This window comes from Poromitra crassiceps, assembly GCF_964638095.1.
Source record: "Poromitra crassiceps genome assembly, chromosome: 14".
NCBI lineage: Eukaryota > Metazoa > Chordata > Actinopteri > Beryciformes > Melamphaidae > Poromitra > Poromitra crassiceps.
Window position 1 is genome coordinate 41,909,681 of NC_139633.1, and position 17,815 is coordinate 41,927,495.

Sequence of the window (17,815 nt, forward strand, 5' to 3'; positions counted from 1 at the left end):
TCAAAAAGTGCAGGGGTCCAATACTGGCTTCTTAAAAAGTGGGAGAGACATGTCCCCCCTATCCCCCCCAAAACTACGTCCTTGGTGTTGTGTGTCAGCAGGCAGGGCTGTGTGGCCACATGATGATGATGCGTGGGGATGGAGAAGGCGGAGCCTAGCTGGTACGTGATGGAGGAGGCGGAGCCTAGCCGGTATGTGATGGAGGAGGCGGAGCCTAGCCACTACGTGATGGAGGAGGCGGAGCCTAGCCGGTACGCGATGGAGGAGGCGGAGCCTAGCCGGTACGTGGCCCAGCTGAAGGCGGAGTTTGACAGCTGTGACTCGACGGCATCTGGCTGGCTGGACCGCGAGGAACTGATGGAGCTCTGCACCAGGCTGCAGCTACACACACACATGCCCCTGCTGCTGCACACACTGCTGGGGGAGAGAGAGCCACACAGCCGGGTACACACACACACACACACACACACACACACACACACACACACACACACACATGCCCCTGCTGCTGCACACAGTCAGCTTCTTTTTCTCACAATATGAGATTTCATCTCAACGATACATATTGTCACGTTTTGATATCGCGATATATTGTGGGACGATATATTGTGACATCCCTACTAGGGCTGGGTCGGTTTGAAAATTTTAAAACCGGTTTGATATTGCCGTCTAAACCGGATCGAACCGGTATACCGATTTTTTTTGTAATTAAAAAAAAAAAAAAAAAAAAAAAAAAATTAAGCAGGGCTCCCGAGTGTGGCCCATAACTGTCTGTAGTGCAACTTCAGTCCACCTGATAGCGATAATACACCTCTAAGCTGGTATTGTCAACTAGGCATGGGTCGGTTTGAACATTTTGAAACCGGTTCGATATTCCCCAAAAAACCGTATCAAAGCGGCTGCAGTTGGTGGCGATAATGCACCTCTAAGCTGGTATGCTGCCAACCAGCACGAACACTGAATACAAATAAGCAGAACCTTTTAACTGTAACAACACACTGTTTTTATTTCTCATAACTATTCAGCTTAACTTTTCTTCAAACATCAACATAATAAACAAAATAAGACTTTTGCCTACTAGTGCAACTTGAGAAGAGGCTAATACGAACAATAGTGCAATCAGAATGGACTGGCAAAAAGAAAAAAAAAAAAAAAATTAGGTTTTTTCGGTTCGCACGTGATCAAACCGGTTTGGGCTCGTACACCGAACCGAACCGGTAAAACCGGAAATCGGCCCATGCCTAATCCCTACTAACTAACTTAACCTAACTAACTATCCGGTGTGCACAACATTGTCAGACTAAACTCCGGCTGACCCCCCATAAACCTACAATCCGCTACAGAAACATGTATAGTGTTTGTTTATTAACTGGCCCCTGGCCTTCTATCATTTCACGAAAGTGGCCCCCGGGCAAAGCAAGTTGAGTATCCCTGCTGTATAGTATCGGGCTAGTTCAATGCTCCTATTGCCTACCATTGTCTTCCATGGCAAAGGGTGTGTCCTCACTTGAATTGCGTTTCTCCACTTGACACGGCAACAGTAAGGGGGCGGCATAATCAAGAATTCCACTCTGGGACCTGTTTTCACTTTTTTTACGTTTTCAGGCACCAATAACGCCGTCACCGTGTAAAAGGAAGGCAAGTTTGCTGTTTTATGCAGGGCCAGGGAGCGTTGCCGTGTGAACAGCGACTTAGTTTCGGGTCGGGGCTGAACGTTGTGGTCTCTCTCGCGCAGGGGGGGGGGCGTGCAGCAGACCTCTGAAAGTGCCCCTGTGTATCATACACTATGTATCGCCCTCAGGTGAACTTTGACCCTGTGTCCGTCTCGTCCTCAGGTGAACTTTGACCCTGTGTCCGTCTCGTCCTCAGGTGAACTTTGAAGAGTTTAAGGAAGGGTTTGTGGCTGTTCTGTCTCGCTCTCTGGACTTCAGCACCTCAGAGGAGGAGAGCAGCTACTTGGAGCCAGGTAAGAGGAGGTGGGTGGTTCTGTATGATGGGGTTTTCATTCTTTATACAACTAGTGGACCTGTGCTCCTCCAAAAGCACGAGGCAGATCTCAGATGAGACCGGATCGGATCCCTGTGATCTGATGATCTGAGTTTCCCTCTTTCACATGACCTGTAAACCTGCTTCAGATCTGCCATCAGCTCACAGCTGATCTGCTCAAACAGCAGAGGAGGAGCAGAGAAATGCCAACATCATCAGAGAAGTCGTGAAATGACAAAAACTTGAATTGGACATTTTCAACTGCAGGTTGGCATTGGCAGTGGTATGATGATGTCATACCCCCTTCGGGGGCTGGAACCCCTATTGTATTATTCTTCTTCTTCTTCTTCTTCTTCTTCTTCTTCTTCTTCTTCTTCTTCTTCTTCTTCTTCTTCTTCTTCTTCTTCTTCTTCTTCTTCTTCTTCTTCTTCTTCTTCTTCTTCTTCTTCTTCTTCTTCTTTGTTGGCGATATTACCAACACCTCATTTCCTGTTTTTTAACCATCCATACCACTGGGCCAACCCCCGAACAGTTGAATTTAGGAGCTAAAACAACTTGGTTAAGGTTTGAGATAGACTTTGGTCGGTTGTTCAAGTTGGAAATTGAACTCAGGCATTGCTGTCAAACTCACCGCCCATCCAGCACCCGATCCGTTCTGCACATGTGCGAGCGGGTCCACCATCTTGTACAGCAACACCACTTGGACAAACTTGATACTGCATCATTTAGGCTATACATTGTGCAGTGTGTTAAAGGGACAGTTCACCTCAAAATCAAATATCATTTTTCGTCTTACCTGTAGTTCTATTTATGCATCTAGATCGTTTTGCTGTGAGTTGCAGAGTTTTGGAGATACTGGCCATATAGAGATGTCTGCCATTTACTTTCAACTAAAGTGGGTGTAGTTTGTCTTGAGTAACTGAGTCATGATTTCTGGAAAGAGACATTGGCTGGGTTTCCCAAAAGCTTCTTTGCGCTAAGAAGCTAATTCAACCCTTCTTAAGGCCCCCTTAAGAAGCAAACGCGTTTCCCAATTGCTTCTTTACGAAGGCATGCGTTTCCCAAAAGCTTCTTAGCGCTAAGAAGCTTCTTTGACCCTTCTTAAGGCTCCCGTAAGAAGCCAACGAAGCCAACGCGTTTCCCGATTGCTTCTTAGCCTAAAATTATCTTCCAATTATCCTCCGTTAAGAAGGCTGCGTTTCCCAAAAGCTTCTTAGCGCTAAGATGATCTTTCGTTAAGAAGGTTTTGTAAGAAGGGTCTGGAGCCTTCTTAACACCTTCTTAATGACAAAACACTGGCAGATCCAGCCGCATCAGGCAAACGGAGATACTTGTGTCCACTGTTCCTCTTGTGTTTTTCCCTTTTTCCTTTCTTTCATGCACCCTTTAGTGTTTAAAATTGGGGAACACTTGAAAATCTCCCCTCTATGTATGGTTACTTGTGTTTTAAATGTTTTACCGTAGGCTATATTTCTCTAATCAGAATGGATTCCTTTTATAATGTTGTGGATTTATATAGCACCTTTCACAGAACCCAAGGTCGCTTAAATTCTGTAGTGTATGTAAATAATGTTTAATAAAGTTTAACATGACCATGATTAGGTGTTAACAGTGTTTCTCAACCACTGAGTCGTGGCCCACTGCTGGGCTCAGAGTGCCATCAAGTGAGCCGCTCCAGTTAAGATGCTTCTTAAGAGCCTTCTATTTTTTTTATTTTTCTCGACTGTTAAGAAGGCGTTTGGGAAACACTTCTTTGGAGCCTTCTTAACTCCTTAAGAAGCTTCTTAACTCTTAAGAAGCTTCTTTGTTGGGAAACTCAGCCATTGCTGTTGAGTTTTTCTATTTTTCGTAGTTTTTTTGGGGCACTTTGAGCAGCATAAGGCAGTGCCATCCAGTTCCATTGCATTGGAGAGAAGGCAACGGCCCAGTTTTGGAGATGATATTATCATCTCCAAAACTCGGCAACACCCGAAAACGATCTAGAATGGATAGATAGCGCTACAGGTAAGAGGGCAAATATGTATTTTTGATTTTGGTGTGAACTGTCCCTTTAAACTGGGACTTTCAAAGCACAGAGAATGAACAGATCTCCAGTGTGGGAGTTGAACCTGTAACCTGCAGTTAGTGCCTTGCTCCACAGTTCATGACTACAGTGCGTCCGGGTTTAGAAGCGACTGATGCAGTCTGAAGCGTTCCCAGACCGGGCCTATTTAAAGGGCCGGCGCGAGGCGAGGCGAGGCGAGGCTCCTGTATGGATTCCTGTGTGAGGGTTTTGGCTCAGCCTTTAATTAGTCTCGTCTTGTTTGTGGCTGCGGTGCAGCTCTGCTGTCACTCTGCAGCTCACACTCAGCTGGCCCACAGCCTGTGGCAGGAAGTGAGGCGGGATGGACCCGGACTGAACGGACTCCACCTCGGGATACAGAAATATTTTGGACCGGATCAGACAGACGGACTGACGGATCGACGGACGGGCGGTCAATTTAAATTTTCACATCTGAACGTAAAAACGATCACATTTGATTTTAGAGTTTTGAATACAACGTGACGAGCTTTCTATTGGCTGTTCCAAGAACAAGAGGTGATTGGTTGTTTGCCATCAGGACTCCCAGACTTGGGATCAACTTTTCAAATCAAAGCTTTTTATAGATTTATTTGTATGTAAATAAAAGAAATTATGCCTCCGCCCGGCAACGGCCGTGGCCGGAGGCATTATGTTTTCGTGTTGTCCGTACATACGTCCATACGTTGTACTGATTAGATTTTGGTGGTCAAAGTTCAAGGTCACTGACCTCATGACCACCTGTTTCATGCTCGTTAACGTGATCTCTCAGGAACGCCTTGAGGGAATCTCTTCATATTTGGCTCAAACATCCACTTGTACTCAGGGATGAAGTATTTAGATTTTGGTGGACAGAGGTCAAAGTTCAAGGTCACTGTGGCCGCAGGTCCGTCCGTTCCATCAAGGAAGGAGGGCAGAGCTAGGTAAAAGGGGCCGTAGCTAGGGATAGGAAGGTCGTAGAAAATCGGGATTCCAGGGGTGTGTAGGGGGAGTGGCTAGGGGGTGTGGGTGGTGGCTAAGGGGCATGGTGAGGGAAAGGGGCGGGGCTATGAAAAAGGGGCCATAGCTAGGGAGAGGGTCAGGGTAGGGGGTTCGTGGTGGGAGGTGGGAGGGGGCGTGATCAGTAAGGGGACGAGGCCTAGGGAAAATGGGCCGTAGCTAGGAAGGTCGTAGAGAGTCAGGGTTCAAGGGGTGGGTAGAGGGAGTGGATAGGGGGCTCTGACTGGTGGGAAGGGCCATGGTCAGGGAGGGGGTGAGGCTAGGGAAAAGGGGCCGTAGCTAGTGGGGGTGCGAGGGGTGGGTAGGGGGTGTGGTTGGGGGGATGTGGGTGGTGTAGGGGTAGGACCATTTTCCACATTAAAAATGATTAGTCGTGTTGTTACCTAAAGTGCCATGAGGCTGAATGGCCACACCACTGCGCTGTGGGCTTCAAGGTATTTGTGCTTGTATGAGTCTGGGCAGATATGGATATAGACTGCTTGACTTGTTGGTGGAGGAATACAACCGCGATCTGGCGTTTCTACTTATTAATTGTTTTCAACCTTCCTTTTATGCTTTAGTATATGTATATTTCTGACCTTGCTGTGCTGTTGATAAAAGCATCTGGGCCCTATCTTATGCCCAACGGCAAGCATTGTCATTACTAGCACTCAAAATCTATTTTTTTCAGTTTAATTACCACCGGGTCAGTACATCAGAGGACGTGTTCCAGCGACCAAGTGGTAATTAGAAGAATAAGATAAGACTCTCTGTACCTGTTTCAACAGTGATCTATAAATAGACTCTCTGTACCTGTTTCAACAGTGATCTATAAATAGACTCTCTGTACCTGTTTCAACAGTGATCTATAAATAGACTCTCTGTACCTGTTTCAACAGTGATATATAAATAGACTCTCTGTACCTGTTTCAACAGTGATCTATAAATAGACTCTCTGTACCTGTTTCAACAGTGATCTATAAATAGACTCTGTACCTGTTTCAACAGTGATCTATAAATAGACTCTCTGTACCTGTTTCAACAGTGATCTATAAATAGACTCTGTACCTGTTTCAACAGTGATCTATAAATAGACTCTCTGTACCTGTTTCAACAGTGATCTATAAATAGACTGTACCAGTTTCAACAGTGATATATAAATAGAGATGATAAATATCATTAGTAGTAGGGGGATTAAAATGAGTACCTTATTTTATTCTATTTTAATTATTTATTATATTGCGTATTATATTTCATTGTCTTCCTTCTTTTAGATAGTGTTATATTCTGTTTTAAGGCCCTTTATTGACTTTTTGAACTCTATTTCTCTGGTTGTAAAGCAGTTTGTAACTCTATAACTTTATAAATAAAGTGTATAAATAAAGTATATTATTATTATTATTATTATTACTACTACTACTATCATAATTTAATTTTTTTTATTTTCTAAATTATATTAGACAGTGGGTTTTCTGTTGACCATAGTGGTTTTCTAACTCTCGTCTCTTGTCTCCTCTACCCTCCAGTGGTCACAGAGGAAGTGAAGCCGAAGTTTGTGAAGGGAGCAAAGCGTTACGGCCGGCGCTCCCGTCCGGACAGCGAGGCCGACCCACCGGATGACCGGCCGTCGTCGCCCGGGGAGGAGTCACCTCCTGGCGTCCGCAGAGCCAAGCTGAGGCGCTCCACCTCTCTGGAGAGCGTCGAGGTAACTAAGTTTAGCCCCCCCCCCTCCTTTTTCTTCCCCATATTTCTCTCCCATTTTCTCCCCCCATAGGCCCTTTTCACAGCAGCCATTTTGAGGTCTCAAAACCAGGCAAACAAGTGTAACCAATTAACGTTAATGATAGTTCCACTCTATTTAGGACGGTGTTCCAGTGCCAGGGCCCTCATTAATGTTATTTGTTAGACCTGTGTTTGTCTTAGTGTAAGTATGCAGCATGGTGGTCCTATCAATATTCAGAAATAAAAGGATAATAGGAAAATATGTAAAAAATCACAACATTGCAAGTGCAGTCCAATATATACAATATATACACGAATAGGAACGTTAACTGTCAAGTAGCTGTTAAATATGAATTTACAGTCCAAGTGAAATAGGCTTTAAATAGATAAAGGCATTTAATTAAAATGCCTGCTGTGAAAAGGGCCATGTTGTACTGCACTAGTGAAGCGGCCAGCACTCATATCATACCCCACCGGCTTCCCACCTGCAGACACGGCCAGCACTCATACCCCACCGGCTTCCCACCCGCAGACACGGCCAGCACTCATACCCCACCGGCTTCCCACCCGCAGACATGGCCAATAGCGTCTGTAGGAACATCTGACCAAGTCGGAAGTACCGCTGCGGGGAATTGAACCCGGGTCTCTGCTGTGGCCGGTTGCCTGTGTTGCAGGTTGTCTGTGTTGCAGGTTGTCTGTGTTGCAGGTTGTCTGTGTTGCAGATCACCTGTGTTGCTCGTTGTCTGTGTTGCAGGTTGGCAAACGTTTGGCAAACGTAATTAGTGCATAATGTAGCTAAAGCGTAGTGTGAACAACAGCGCTGTTTGTGTGAGTGTCTTTTTTGTCTTCTTCTGCCAACCAGCTTGCAGGTGCTGAGTGTTAGAGATGGAAATGGAAATTAAATGAATTCAGTGAAAAGAAAATTATCACAATCTTGGGGGCAATTTTTTTTTGTTACAGGTTGCCTGTGTTGCAGGTTGTCTGTGTTACAGGTTGTCTGTGTTACAGGTTGCCTGTGTTGCAGGTTGTCTGTGTTACAGGTTGCCTGTGTTGCAGGTTGTCTGTGTTACAGGTTGTCTGTGTTACAGGTTGCCTGTGTTGCAGGTTGTCTGTGTTACAGGTTGCCTGTGTTGCAGGTTGTCTGTGTTGCAGGTTGCCTGTGTTGCAGGTTGTCTGTGTTACAGGTGGGCTGTGTTACAGGTTGTCTGTGTTACAGGTTGCCTGTGTTGCAGGTTGCCTATGTTGCAGGTTGGCTGTGTTACAGATTGCCAGATCACCTGTGTTACAGGTTGTCTGTGTTACAGGTTTTTATAATTCATTAGCGCTACAGTTACCAAACTTGGTAGATATCTGTCCTAAGAAATAGAGTACCACAGGAATGAGTCCGGAAAACGTTAGGGTTGTGCTACAACCCGGGTTTTACGAGTGAGAACGAGAGCTCTCACTAGTGCCTAGTTCGCTGCGTACGCAGCACTATGGAAGACTGTCATTTTTGCTCCAAAAATTACTTTACATTAAAACCTGACCACGCCCCTTTAGGTGACGTGGTGCCCCCCTGGGGCTGACTGGGCCACCCACCTCACCCCCGTGACTACGTCACGGCCAGTCAGCCCAGGGTCCGCCACTCATTTCTTCCAGCCAGCTGAGATCCGACGCACCCAGAGACGCATCGACGCAGCAAGGCTGGGTAGTGAGAGCTCTCGTTCTCACTCGTAAAACCCGGGTTGTAGCACAACCCTAACGTTTTACTTTGTTTCGAACTCAAGCTCTCACTAGTGCCTCAATTCAACCGACCTTGCTGCCGGGAGCACCCACAGGGCGACCCGAAAGGCACCGGTGAACCACGGCTATATGGCAACGTTTATGCCTAACCGAATGACATATTAGAGTGGCAACGATACTACTTTCTTGCCACCGACAGCACCGCGTGCGCGAACTGCGAACCAGACACGTCGAGACTGTAGTACCTGAGAAAAGTGTGATGAGAGGACCATGAGGCCGCGGCACACATGTCCTCCACCGACACACCACGCAACAACGCAGAGGATGTCGCAACACCTCGCGTAGAATGCACCTTGATACCCTCCGGGGGAACCTTGCCCACGGCAGAGTATGCCAACGCGATCGCCTCCACTATCCAGTGTGATAAGCGATCCTTGGAAAGGGGTCCGCCCTGGGCCCTTTGCCCAAAGCAGACCAACAGCTGATCTGTAATGCGTAATGAACGCGTCGTGGCCACATAGGCCGAGAGCGCCCTTACGGGGCACAGCATGTGCAAACGTCTCTCCTCACCCGAACTGAACGGCGGGGGACAGAATGCCGATAAGTCTATAACCATAGACCTATAGCTGGCATTAATATTCTTGGGCTGGTACGCCGGGTTAGGTCGCAACGTAACCCTGCGCCCATCGTCCCCAAAAACCATACAGGCCTGCTGCACTGAGAGGGCAATCAGGTCACCGACTCTCTTTCCTGACGATAAGGCCAGAAGCAGCGCGGTCTTTAAGGACAGAAACTTCAAATCGGCGGAGTCCAAGGGCTCAAACGGATGACCCGTTAGCCCGTCCAGCACCGTAACCAGGTCCCATTTGGGAAAAACGCACCGCACCGGCGGGCGCAGTTTACGCGCCCCCTTCATGAAGCGCGAGACCAAAGGGCACACCCCCACGGGGGTCCCTTCAATCCCCATGTGGCAAGCCGAAATCGCGGCTACGTACACCTTCAGCGACTGCGGGGACTGGCCCGCGTCAAGCAAGCTTTGAAGGAAACAGAGAACTGGACGCACGCTGCAGTTCACTGGATCCACACCCTTACCTGTGCACCATCGCGAAAAAACCTGCCACTTGTACGCGTACTGAGTGCGGGTCGAAGCAGCCCTAGCACTCTGAATAGTCCGCACCACATTGTCGGGCAAGCCCCGTGCTAGCAACTGGTCCCGTTCAGGAGCCAGACTGCTAACTTCCACCTGCCTGGGGAGGGGTGGAACACCTCCCCCTCTGCCTGGGATAGGAGATCGGCCCGCACCGGCAATGCCCAAGGCGCCAGGGAGACCAGGTCCGCAAACCACGTCTGCCTGGGCCAGAACAGAGCCACTAGAACGAGCCGGAGACGCTGTTCCTTCACCCTGTCCAACACCTGACGGATCAGGGGGATCGGTGGAAACGCATAAAGCCCCTCCCGTGGCCACGCGTTCGCCAATGCGTCGTGTCCCAACGGGGGGCTGTCCTCCTGGATCGAGAACCACAATGGGCAGTGCGTTGCGCGCCGCGATGCGAAGAGATCGACGCGGGCACGACCGAACCTGGCCCAAATCTGTTCCACCACCTGAGGGTGGAGGCACCACTCCGTATGACGGGAGTAGCCTCGAGACAGCAGGTCGGCGCCGTAATTCAGCCGTCCCGGCAGATAGACCGCCGACACTGACAGGAGACGGGGATACGCCCACAGGTGAATCTCCGCCGCTAACCGGTTCAAAGTCTTCGACCGCACACCGCCCTGTTTGTTCAGGTGGGCGATCGCCTCCATATTGTCCGAGCGAATCAGCACATGGCGTCCATGTATGACTCACTGGAAATGAAGCAGAGCGAGGTGGATCGCCTCCAGCTCCAAGACGTTTATGTGGCGATGCTCCTGAGCCTCCCACCGGCCGTTCGCCGACAGAAGCCCGCACACCGCACCCCAACCCCAGAGGGAGGCGTCGGTGCGAATTACTAGCCTGAGCGGGACCGGGCCCAATCGAGTGCCCCTCGATAGGTAACGGGGGTCTGCCCATATGGCCAAAGCCAGGCGGGCCTGACCTGTCATAGGCACCCTGCGATGACAGTCCCTGGCTGGATCCATGCGCAACGCAAGGAACCAGATATGGAACGGACGCATGTGTAGCCTCCCCAGGGGGAGCACATGCAGTGCCGAGGCCATCAGGCCCAACATGACTGTGCACTGAAGCACTGACACCGAGGAGCATCGACTTAATGCCCTCGCTGTCCGCACCGTGCGCGCCTGTCGCTCCCGCGAAAGGCGGGCTCGCATGGCCCGGGAGTTCAACTCGAGCCCCAGGAAGATCGCCGTCTGCTCTGGGGCGAGGCAGCTCTTTTTCCAGTTCACCAGGAACCCTAAGGTTTGTAGGTGATCGGTCACCACCTTGGTATGTTTCATGGCACCGATCCTCGAGCCGGCCACAATAAGAGCGTCGTCGAGGTAAAGGAAGATGCGAACCCCTCTCGCGCGGAGGGGGGCCAAGGCCGTCTCCACGCAAGCCGTGAAGGTTCGCGGGCTCAAAGACATGCCGAAAGGCAAGACACAGAACTCGTAAGCCTTCCCCAGGAAGGAGAACCTCAGGTATTTCCTGTGTCTCTTGACCACGTGGACATGGAAGAACGCATCTTTCAGGTCCACGGAAGTAAAGAAATCCCCCTGTCTCAACGCGTTGAAGAGGTGGGGAAAAGAGAGCATTCGGAACGGGAGCTTCCTCAGCGTCTTGTTGAGGCGCCGGAGGTCCAGAATTGTACGCATGGAGCCGTCCTTTTTGGGCACGACGAAGTACCTGTGGTAGAAGCCCGAGCGCACCTCTGCCTTGGGGACCGAGCGGATCGCCCCCTTGGCGAGGAGCGAAATGACCTCCTTGTGGAGTATGTCCATGGACTCCCCTTCCACGGCCGTATCGTGGGTCCCGTCGAACCTGGGTGGGGCCCTGGCAAATTGCAGGGCGTAACCCTTTCGAAGGGTGCGCCGCAGCCACGGGGACGGGGAACACAGACGCTCCCAGGCCTCGAGCCTGTCGGGCAACGATGGTCTGAGTATATTGTTGGGCACCGGGGGACCCGGTGCTATGGTTGGGGAAGAAAAAGGGGGGGGGCGGGACAAAAGAGGCTAAGCCCCCCTGCCGGTTTCTTACGCGGGCTCCGCCTACTGACGTGCCCTGTGAGCGTGTTGAACCGGCGAAACCCCCCAGCCGTGCAGCTTTCGCCGGCTGGGGGGAGTAAGGAGGCAAGACTCTCTTTTGACCGCCGGATGCGGACTCGTCCGCTCGTGCGGTCCCAAGGAGAGCTCCCGACCAACGATGGGCCCATGGCACCATCGATGGTGGGCTTGTCCCGGGGGCCTCCTGACGGCAGATAAGCGATCCTGGGAGAGCTCCCGACCGAACTCGGGCGCTGGGCACCGAGGTCGGTGGGCTTGTCCCTAAAGCTACAAGCCGACGGCTGGCCCTGAAGCCAAGCCCCGGCGAGCTGGGTTGGGTAGGCCCCTGCTGAGTCCCAGACCGAAGTTGAGCGCTGAGCTTCAACGACGGTGGGCTCATAGCCCCCCCCCCCCTTCCCCCGGGAGGTGACTAAGTACGGGACTGGTTACCCGCTCCCCGCGCACCTCCTCGTTTTGGGGGGCGGGGGCTGCGTACCCTGGCCTGCTGTGGGACCCATGATGGGCCCACCGCGGCTGGGTGGGGCGCATCCATTGGGGGCGCCCTAGCCGGTGAGACTCGTACCCGCTGGCGCGGGGCGTTCCGCCGCGGCGGAGGCCCCGGAGGACGACTCTGCGCGCACGCTTGGACCTGGAACCGGCGGTCCTCCCCTTTCGCCCGCTTGGGCATGAGGGTGCTGACCGCTGCCGAGTCCCTCTGACGCGCCTCCAACCGCTTCCACGGAGGAGCCAAACAGGCCCTCCGGGGAGATCTGAGCCCCCAGCAGCCTCCTCTTATCCTGCTCAAGGAGCTGGGTAAGATTTAGCCACAGGTGGCGGTGGGTGAGAACGGAGAAGGCCATGACCTTCCCACTGTTCTGCGCCAGGCAGTCTACCATACGCATGGCGTAATCCGTGGCCATCCTTTTACTTTTACTTTTACTTTACTTTATTTCATTTAGCAGACGCTTTTATCCAAAGCGACTTACAGGTTACACAATTACAATTAATAAACATATCAAATAAGAACAAATTAAAAAGAGAAACATATGTAAGAGTCAAATATAAACATTAAGATAAGTTAAAAACAACAAATGAAGCAGTGAAATGTGAAATGTAACCATAGCATTAACCCTTAAGGAGGACCCAGGTGTAGTCCAAAGAGGTGGGTTTTTAGCCTCCGGCGGAAGATAGGAAGTGTTTCGGCCAACACTACCGAAGGGGGAAGCTCATTCCACCATTGTGGAGCCAGAGCGGAGAACAGGCGGGAACGGGACAGACGACTACCAGGTGTAAGAAGTGATGGAGGGGCGAGGCGAGCGGTGGAGGTGAAGGAGCGGAGGGAGCGGTGAGGTGTTTGGAAGGTGACGAGAGATTGTAAGTAAAGGGGGGCTGATCGGTGGACTGCCCTGAAGGCCAAAACCAAGGTCTTGAATTTGATGCGTGCAAGGACCGGGAGCCAATGAAGTTGACGGAAAAGAGGGGTGACATGGGAGAATTTAGGGAGGTTGAAGATCAGACGTGCAGCAGAGTTTTGGATGAATTGGAGGGGCTGGATGGCAGATGCGGGTAACCCCGCCAGGAGGACATTACAATAGTCCAGGCGGGGGAGGACAAGAGCCTGGACCAGGAGTTGTGTTGCTTCGGTGGTGAGGAACTTACGGATTTTTCTGATGTTGTATAAAGAGAATCTACAGGAGCGGGCGATGGCTGTAATTGAGGGTGAGTTAGATAGCTGGTTGTCGATATGTACACCAAGGTTTTTAACGAATTGAGAGGGAAGAACTGTGGTATTGTCGATGGTGATGGAGAGGTCAGTGAGGGGGCAGTTTTTTCCGGGGATGTAAAGTAATTCAGTTTTGCTGAGGTTCAGTTTGAGATGATGGTCTGTCATCCAGGAGAGGATGTCTTTGAGGCAAGCGGCAAGACGAGTTTCAATCTGTGTGTCGGAAGGGGGAAAAGAGAGAAAAAGCTGAGTGTCGTCAGCGTAGCAGTGATAAGAGAACCCGTGAGAAGAGATTACGTGACCCAGGGACCTAATATAGAGCAGAAAAAGAAGGGGACCGAGGACTGAACCCTGGGGGACACCCGTGTTCATAGTGCAAGATTTAGAAAGGGAACCCCGCCAAAGAACTTGAAATGTGCGATTGGAGAGATAAGAGGTGAACCAGGAGAGTGCAGCACCAGAAATACCCAGATCAGAGAGAGTGGAGAGAAGGATTTGGTGGTTTACAGTATCAAAGGCAGCAGATAGATCAAGGAGGACAAGAACAGAGGAGAGGGAAGCAGCTTGAGCAGAGTGAAGGGCATGTGTGACGGAGAGGAGGGCGGTCTCAGTGGAGTGGGCTGGTTTAAAGCCAGATTGAAGGGGATCCAGGAGGTTATTTTGAGAGAGATGGAGGGAGAGTTGTTCAGAAACTGTACGTTCAAGGGTTTTGGAAATAAATGAAAGAAGAGATACTGGACGGTAGTTTTGGACGGAGGAGTGGTCAAGGGAGGGTTTTTTGAGGAGAGGTTTGACTATGGCAGTTTTAAGAGGAGGAGGGACGGTGCCGGAGGACAGTGAGGAATTAATAAATGAAGTGAGGAAGGGGGATAGATCAGGGGAAATGGTTTGAAGAAGAGAAGAGGGGATGGGATCCAGGGGACAGGAGGTTGCACGATTAGATGAGAGAAGTTTAAGGATAGCATCGGAGGAAAGGGGTGAGAAAGAGGAAAGAGTTGTAGTGGGGGACGGGGAACCAGGGTAGAGATTGGAAGTGCTGTTGTTGGTTGCTGGGGGAGGGAATGAAGAACTGATGTCATGAATTTTTTTGATGAAGAAGGACATGAAATCATCAGCAGAAAGGGAGGAGGGAGGAGGAGGGGCGGGAGGATTAAGGAGAGAGGAAAAAGTAGAGAAGAGTTTACTGGGGTTGGAGGCAGAGGACTGAATTTGGGAAATGAAAAAGGCAGACTTAGCGGAGGAGACAGTAGTGGTGAAGTTGGATAGAATGAGGTGATAGGCGGAGAGGTCAGAGGGGTTGTGAGACTTGATCCATTTTCTTTCGGCTGCCCGAAGCTCTGTCCGGCGAGCTCGCAGAGCCTCAGACAGCCAAGGTGCAGGGGGACAGGGTCGAGCAGGTTTGGAGGTGAGTGGACAGAGGGAATCAAGAGCAGAGGAGAGAGATGAGAAGAGACTGGTGGCAGCATCGTCAGTGGAAAGAGAAGAGAAATGTTCAGCAGAAGGGAGGAGAGAGAGGACAGCAGAGGAGAGGGCAGAGGGTGAGAGGGTTTTTATATTGCGACGGGAGGTGATGATGATCCTGAGCTCTGTAAACAGCTCGGGGGCAGGGTCACCTTGCATCTCCCGCAGGAGCACCGCCTGGTAGCCCTGCAAAATGGCCAGGTTGTTGGTCATGGCGGCGGACTGCCCCGCCGCCAAGTACGCCTTTTCGGCCAACTTGGCTGTAAGTTGGCACGCCTTAGAGGGCAAAGCGGGCCTCGCGGGGTTAGGGGCCAGGTGTCTGGCCACCATATCCTCGAGGGGAGGCATCGCGTTTAACGCAAGTTTATCCGCCCCCTCTACGGCCGACCACGGAGCCATGCCCGCGCAGAGCGGCTTGGCCTCCTGAGGCCTTTCCCATCCTGACTGCACCGCGCGAACCACGTCAATACAGACGGGCAGCCGGGGCTTCGGGCGGGGTGCCTGTGGTGCCTGGAGTGGCTGGTAATAGCAACCCCGCAGCACTGATTCGGGGGGCGGAGGTGGTTCGGCCCGAGCGATGCCGAGCTTCGCCGCAGCCCTAAACATTACCCCCAGAAACTGCTTCTGATAGGGCTCGTTGAGGCTAGCCTCCGAACGGGTCCCTACCAGAGAGGTGACCGTGGTAGCGCGGTCCCATCCCTCCCCGCCAGACAACTCCTCTTGGGGGGCGTCCTGGGGGGGAATAATGGGGTCGTAGGGGAAGAGCCCCCCCCTGTTGTAACACAGGGTCGATGGGCTCGTCCCCCCAGTTTAAAACCTGCTGCTCGGGTAGGACCGGGGAGCCCTGCTCGCCAGGTAGCTCCTCTTCCTCCGAGCGGTCAGACCCACCGCATGCGCCTCCGTCGGGAGGTGCATGGCTAAGCCGCGGGCCCACCTGGACAAAGAGCATCGCTCTTTCCCGTAAAACGGCCAGGGTAAAGCCTTCGCAGGCCCGGCAGAAATCTGGCTTAAGCAGGGCATCGCTAGCATGGTTATGCCCGAGGCAAAACACACACTCCCTGTGGCGGTCCTGGATCGCCAATGTAGCCTCACAGCTAACACAGCTCTTGGCTGTCTCCCCCTGTCTCATGGCAGCCGCCCGGTTCATTGTGCGAGTAAGCAAAGCTAACCCGCCAACAAGCCCCGCCGACTGTACCAGAATTAGCGGGAGTTAACCGTGTAAGCTGGCTAATTACAGTAGCTTGCAACGGTGAAGATGCTGGAGTGCTACAAGCTAGCTGCTAGCTGCACGAGACAACTAGCTAGCTATCTATCTAACGTTACTCCAGCCGGAGAAACGCGCACGCTCTAACGCTAGTAGCTGGCGCCTAAAGTACCTAGCAAACAGAAGCAACCGCACGGATGCAAGCTAGCTATCTGTGACAACTGTGCTAATTAGCCCGTCGTTCTAGTGCTAACGGTACAAGCTATTCTGCACGTATGCAACCTAGCTAAGAGTTTTGAGTGCAGACCTGAGTCAGCGCCCAAGCCTAACACAACGTTACCCCAGCCGGGGAAAACGTTCACATGAGCTGCACGGCGGCAGCTAAACAACAGTTAACAATGAAAGACACTCTTAGCTTTGGATGGCTTGATCCGATGCCGCTGGTGAAGAGTACAGGAACGGGTCCCCGAATCCTGATTTATCTCGTCCACGCGAACCTCTTGAGGTGGGCAAATCAACCGGAGCGAGTCTATTTATCCAAGCTATGAAGAGTGCTAATTTCAGAGCTAACCGCGGAGCTTAAGAAAACGACGTCCTCACACTGGCTGGAAGAAACGAAGAGTGGCGGACCCTGGGTGACGTAGTCACGGGGGTGAGGTGGGTGCCCCCCTGGGGCTGACTGGGCCACCCACCTCACCCCCGTGACTACGTCACGGCCAGTCAGCCCAGGGTCCACGTCACCTAAAGGGGCGTGGTCAGGTTTTAATGTAAAGTAATTTTTGGAGCAAAAATGACAGTCTTCCATAGTGCTGCGTACGCAGCGAACTAGGCACTAGTGAGAGCATGAGTTCGAAACGAAGTAAAACATGGATGCTAACACTTCCAGGTTCTTCACTGTTTCCACCTATGGGATTTTTGAATGGGTTTTTGGCACGATGCTTAAAATAAGCTCTGTGGTTAACGCAAGCCTTTTCAAATGTGAACCAGTGTTCAGCAGGATAATCTTCACACAGGAGGACCATGAGGAGCACATGAGGGGGAAAAAAATCCTGGATTTCCCAAACAGGGTGACTACTTTCCTTGGAAAAGAGTTGGCAACACTGCGTAACAGCTATATACTAGGTTTTACCTAGTCTTGTTTATCATCTATTTCTCTCTAAACGGGCGAGTTCTATAAAAATGGACCCCTCCCCATACAGTTGTTATGAAAGGTGAAATGAGGTACACAGACCAAAACTTTTTTTTAAATCCAGGCTGTAAACATTTTTGTTTCTGCTGTAAAGTCGGGCATTTTTAACATGTGCATGAATGGGGAACGACTCCCTTTTGCAGCCAGCCTCAAGTGGCCATTTGAGGAACTGCAGTTTTGAGTACTTTGGCATTGGACTCAATACGACCAAGAAAGCCTGCCCCCTCGGTCTGTCTGCACAGAGATTTCATTCCCCCCTCCCCCTCCTCCTCCTCCTCCATGTGAATGAAGCTTTGTGTTCTGCTGGGTGAGGCCCGCCTCACGTTTATCAAAGCACCTCCTGCCTGCCAGTCTCCCAGGTGGAAAGAGTATACTGACAAATCCTACTCAAGTACAAGTATTGTTACTGGAGTGAAAATTAACTCAAGTACAAGTACTAGTCCAGGAAATTACTCAAATAAGAGTAAAAAAGTAGACCATTTAAAAGTAATGAAGTAAAAGTACATTTGCGTTACTTTTGAAATGTATATTTTAATTATTTACCCTAATACATTTCACACAACCAGCACGTTAGCAATGTTAGCTAAGCTGTCC

At 51.0% G+C, this 17,815-nt stretch overlaps 1 protein-coding gene across 1 annotated transcript in view; it reads left to right on the forward strand.

Moving 5' to 3' along the window:
• Positions 1–258: 258 nt before the first annotated feature.
• The window catches only part of ninl (ninein-like), a gene marked incomplete at both ends in the record, with an annotated part of 124,172 nt that continues 106,615 nt past the window's right edge, over positions 259–17,815 (forward strand). Inside the window, 3 exons of the mRNA XM_083650792.1 lie at positions 259–444; positions 1,870–1,966; positions 6,550–6,728. Coding sequence (XP_083506918.1) covers positions 259–444; positions 1,870–1,966; positions 6,550–6,728 — 462 coding nt within the window. The remainder of the gene's footprint in view (positions 445–1,869; positions 1,967–6,549; positions 6,729–17,815) is intronic.